We start from the raw sequence: 3,776 nt of genomic DNA, 5'->3' as shown, positions 1-3,776 counted from the left end.
GCGGCTGGCTGCAGAGGTGCTTAGGGGCCCCTACCTGTGCCGGAGGTGGGCGTGGGAAGGGACAGCACGTTTCCGTACTGGTTCTGGGTCCCGTTTCCTGGGGGAGGAGTCACTTTGAAGAATCTAGTGGGAGAAGGGGAGGTGCACTGTGGGGCCAGACCTGGATGGGACTCGGAACCCACTCAGGGTTCAGTCCCTTGTGATTAATTCCTCTGTTGTGGGACAGCCTACAGAGGAGTCCAGAATCATTCCAAAGGGGCCTTTTTTTTTTTTTTTTTTTTTTTTTTTTTTTGAGACAGGGTCTCACTATGTAGCTCAGGCCGTTCTTGAACTTGAACTCAGTATGTAGCCCAGGCTGCCAACGAACATGCAGTGATCCTCCTGCCTCAGCCTCCCGAAAGCTGGGATTACGAGCGTGTGCCACTATGCCACGCGTCCAAGATCTTGACAGAGGAGGTAGCGTGGTAGTGGGCCTTGATCCTGGGCAATGTGTCACGCTGCAGATGCGTGCAGGTCCTCTGGGCAGGGGAACCAGGGAGCGCAGAGCAGGGAGTGCATTACCTCCTGGTGGGGTCGGTCATTCGCTTCCTTTTCCTCCTCAGGACCAGGGCTGGTGGGGTGGTGGGGAATGATTAGTGGGGGCGCTCAGTAAGGTGTGGGGAGGTCACTTGGGTCAGTAGAGGAGGTGGCAGTTCCAATTCCAGGGGGTTTGGGAAGCCTCAGGGGGTCAGGGGAGCCGGGGAATGGGGTTGAGGGATGCAGAGGGGAGGATGTGAGGAGGGGGAGCGACTGTCAGGTGGCCAGTGTGGGCAGCCTGAGGGAAGTGCAGCAAGGCTTGGGCAAACTGGCTGGGCACATGGCGCACCTCTTCGGATGTGAAGAAAGGCCACCAGAGAGCCCAGGCAGAAGGTCAGGTAAACCACAGGCACCACTGGGAGCTTCCAGCCACCATTCCTCAGCAGCCACTGCCAAGCTGCCAGGAGACAGATGCTATGAGCAAGGACCCCAGGCTGGATCCTACTTCCCAGCCTCAGAAATACTAAGGACCATTGACCTGGGTCCTGGGACACAGGAGCAAGATGCACTAACGCGCCAAGCTATGAGGACGGCTCTCTCCCTCCCTCCAAGGAGCCACGCCCAGAGGCAGAGGCTCGCACAGAACCTGGGGCGGTGTCCACTGAGCAAACCCTGTGCACAGTGGCAAGGTCAGGGTGAGCCAGATGGAGTGAGGCACAACCGTGGGCGGGGCAAAGGGCGGAGGTGCATTTGTAAGGAGAGGCTGGGGTCCACACACTGCCCAGGGCAAGTTTGCCACGGGAGTTGGGGTTGAGGATGACCAGGAGTCTGCTCAGGGTGTATCGAGGAGACAGCAGAGGCAGGACATTTGGACAGATTTAACGGATGGGGAAGGACGGCCAGGCTCCTAGCTTGGCAAGTGGGCAGATGGTGGCATCTTTCACTTTTACAGAGCCACTCGAGCCAGCATGAGAGAGACATTGTGTCTGATTTTGCCTATGCTGAGCCTGGATGTCTGAGGCATCGAATGGCAATCTCAGGAGACGGCCTGGGTAGTCGCCACGCACCGTGACCCAGGCGGCCACAAGAGTAGAGGGGCCAAAAGAGAGGAGTGTGCAGGCCAGGATGAGATGGCCCAGGGTTTCAGCAGGGAGGGAGAATCCATCAAAGTTCATGGGAAGGAGCAGCCAGTGGGAGATCCAGAAAAATCAGATCTTAGAAGCAAGGAGGAAAGAGCCGGAGTCACCATTCAGCACAGAGGTTGGGTTTGGAGGCGAGGCTGGTCCCAGCCCTCATGTTGGGTCCAAGACTGGTTCCCCGTTCCAGTAGCCCACACAGATGCTCTGCAATGGGGACAAACTGTACCTGGCTGGGGAATGACCTTCACTTGTATCTCGGTGGTCAGGTTGCCACGGAGACAATAGTAGGTACCGGTGGCTTGAACAGTGGCCTGGGACAGGGACAGAACAGGCCCCAGGACCCACATCTCTTGCACTGGGGGCTTCTCCCTCACATAGAGGTTCAGCAGTGTGGCATTAGGTTTCTTAGGTTGCACCCGGGTCCAGGAGATGGGGCCTCTGGTCACGTGGGTGGTGGGTGCCCCACAGGACAGCCAGAGTGTGGAGCCTGGGGCCACAGTGAGGTCTGGGGCGAGGAGAGACAGGTGAGGGAAGCCTGGCCCATGGGAGGGGTCCCATCTCCCAAAGGCCCCCAATTCCAGTCACCACCTGTCCCCGGACCCCACTTCTGGCCTCTCTCCAGCCCAGTCCCCTTACCCTGAGTGAGGCTCTCTTTGAGACTGCCCCTCGGTGGGGCACACACGGGCTCTGCCTCCCAGATCTCAGGGTGGCCTTGGTTCCACACATACAGCTGGGAGTTGTTGGGGTGATGAGGCGAGAGCCTGGGCCCCCCTGAAGACCCGTTCCCCAGGCCACAGCTTAGATCCCCTAAGTCTGAAGTATTCCAGCGGAACAGCTTCCCTGGGAAGAGACCCAGGACCAGACAGGAAGGACGTGAGGAGGGGAGAGATCCAGAGGCAGAGGCAGGGGACGAGGACAGAGCTGGCAGCCAGGAGTTAGCTCCTTGCTTGCCCCTTGGCCTCCAGCCCTTCTCTGGCTGCTGGACACCCCCAGCCCGGTCCCAGGTTGGCCTCCCCCTTCTCACCCAGCTGCGCCCGGCCCAGCCCTCACCGCTGCCCTCCACGCTCACTGTCCAGCCAGGCTGCCAGGCATTCTTGGAGGGGGGCCCTGGTTGGCAGAGGTAGAAGCCCCCCATCTGGTCAGAGACATTGAAGATGAGCAGCAGGATGCCCAGAGGCCCCATCTGGACGCCCAGGCCTGGGAGCCCCAGGCTCAGCTCTAAGAAGGGCACCGACTGGTTCCCCCGAGACCAGACGAGCCACTCCGAGGGGGCACTGGAGGGGCCCCGCAGGCACGGCAGCACCACATCAGCTCCCTCTGCAAAGGGTGGAGAGAGAGGGGCTCAGCCTCCTGCAGAGGCCAACCGACCCCACAAGGTGGGTGTCACGGCCCTCAGAGTCTTCTCAGACCCTCCCAGATTTCACAAATGAGAAAATGGAGGCCCAGAGAGGCTAAGTCACTCAGGTGAGGTCACCCAGGGAACCCGGGCTTCCAGCCCCAAAGCCTTCCCTCTGTCCTTGGACATACCTTCCACCTCCACCAGCAGAGGTTTCTGAGGCCCACCTCCCTTGGGGAAGAGGAGGAGGAGGAAGGAGAGGAGGACAGGAGGTGGCATGGCAGCCAGGATCCTCAGGCCACCAGCTTTGCCGCGCAGGGGATGCTGGGGCTGGTGGGCAATGAACCATGGGTGTCTGTGGGGGCAGCAGGCAGTCCCCCTGAGAGGAAGGAGGTAGTCACGCCTTAGGCCCTCTCCAGGCACTGCTACAGACCACAAAACTCACCTCTTCCCTCCTTCTCCTTCTCCTCCTTTCTCTCCTTCTTCTTTTGTATTTTTGAGACAGAGTCTCACTGTATAGCCCAGGCTGGCCTTGAATTCACAGCAATCCTCCTGCCTCAGCTTCCCAAGTGCTGGGATTACAGATGTGTACCACCACATCCGGCTGCACTGTTTTATTTTCATTCCAGCAGTTGCCACCATGTAGAATGATCTGATTTGCCTGTCAGCTTGTTCTGTTTCCGCACTACTAGTATGTAAGCCCGTTGGAGCAGTGAAGGTGCTGTGTGCCACCTTTTGTCACTGCCCTGGAACAGACACCTCCTCCATGCCTGGCAGATAACCTG

The 3,776-nt window shown here is 59.1% G+C and overlaps 1 protein-coding gene across 5 annotated transcripts in view; it reads right to left on the bottom strand.

The window, feature by feature from the left end:
* Positions 1–3,460, bottom strand: part of Cd19 (CD19 molecule) — a 6,595-nt gene extending 3,135 nt beyond the window's left edge. For 3 of the 5 annotated variants that reach the window (XM_010623510.2, XM_010623511.2, XM_010623509.2), the window contains exons 1-5: positions 2,292–2,982; positions 1,882–2,160; positions 866–973; positions 562–610; positions 35–123 (exon numbers count right to left, since the gene is read on the bottom strand). In XM_010623510.2, coding sequence (XP_010621812.1) covers positions 35–123; positions 562–610; positions 866–973; positions 1,882–2,160; positions 2,292–2,838 — 1,072 coding nt within the window. In that variant the 5' untranslated portion in view covers positions 2,839–2,982. Of the gene's footprint in view, positions 1–34; positions 124–561; positions 611–865; positions 974–1,881; positions 2,161–2,291; positions 2,983–3,182 lie in introns of those variants that run through there. The other 2 variants (XM_019207414.1, XM_019207413.1) reach the window with 2 other exon arrangements.
* Between the last annotated feature and the right edge of the window lie 316 nt (positions 3,461–3,776).

This window comes from Fukomys damarensis, unplaced genomic scaffold (genome assembly GCF_012274545.1).
Source record: "Fukomys damarensis isolate Sample0158 unplaced genomic scaffold, DMR_v1.0_HiC HiC_scaffold_34, whole genome shotgun sequence".
NCBI lineage: Eukaryota > Metazoa > Chordata > Mammalia > Rodentia > Bathyergidae > Fukomys > Fukomys damarensis.
Note: the sequence above shows the minus strand (reverse complement) of the source record. Positions and strands in the feature narration are given on the sequence as shown.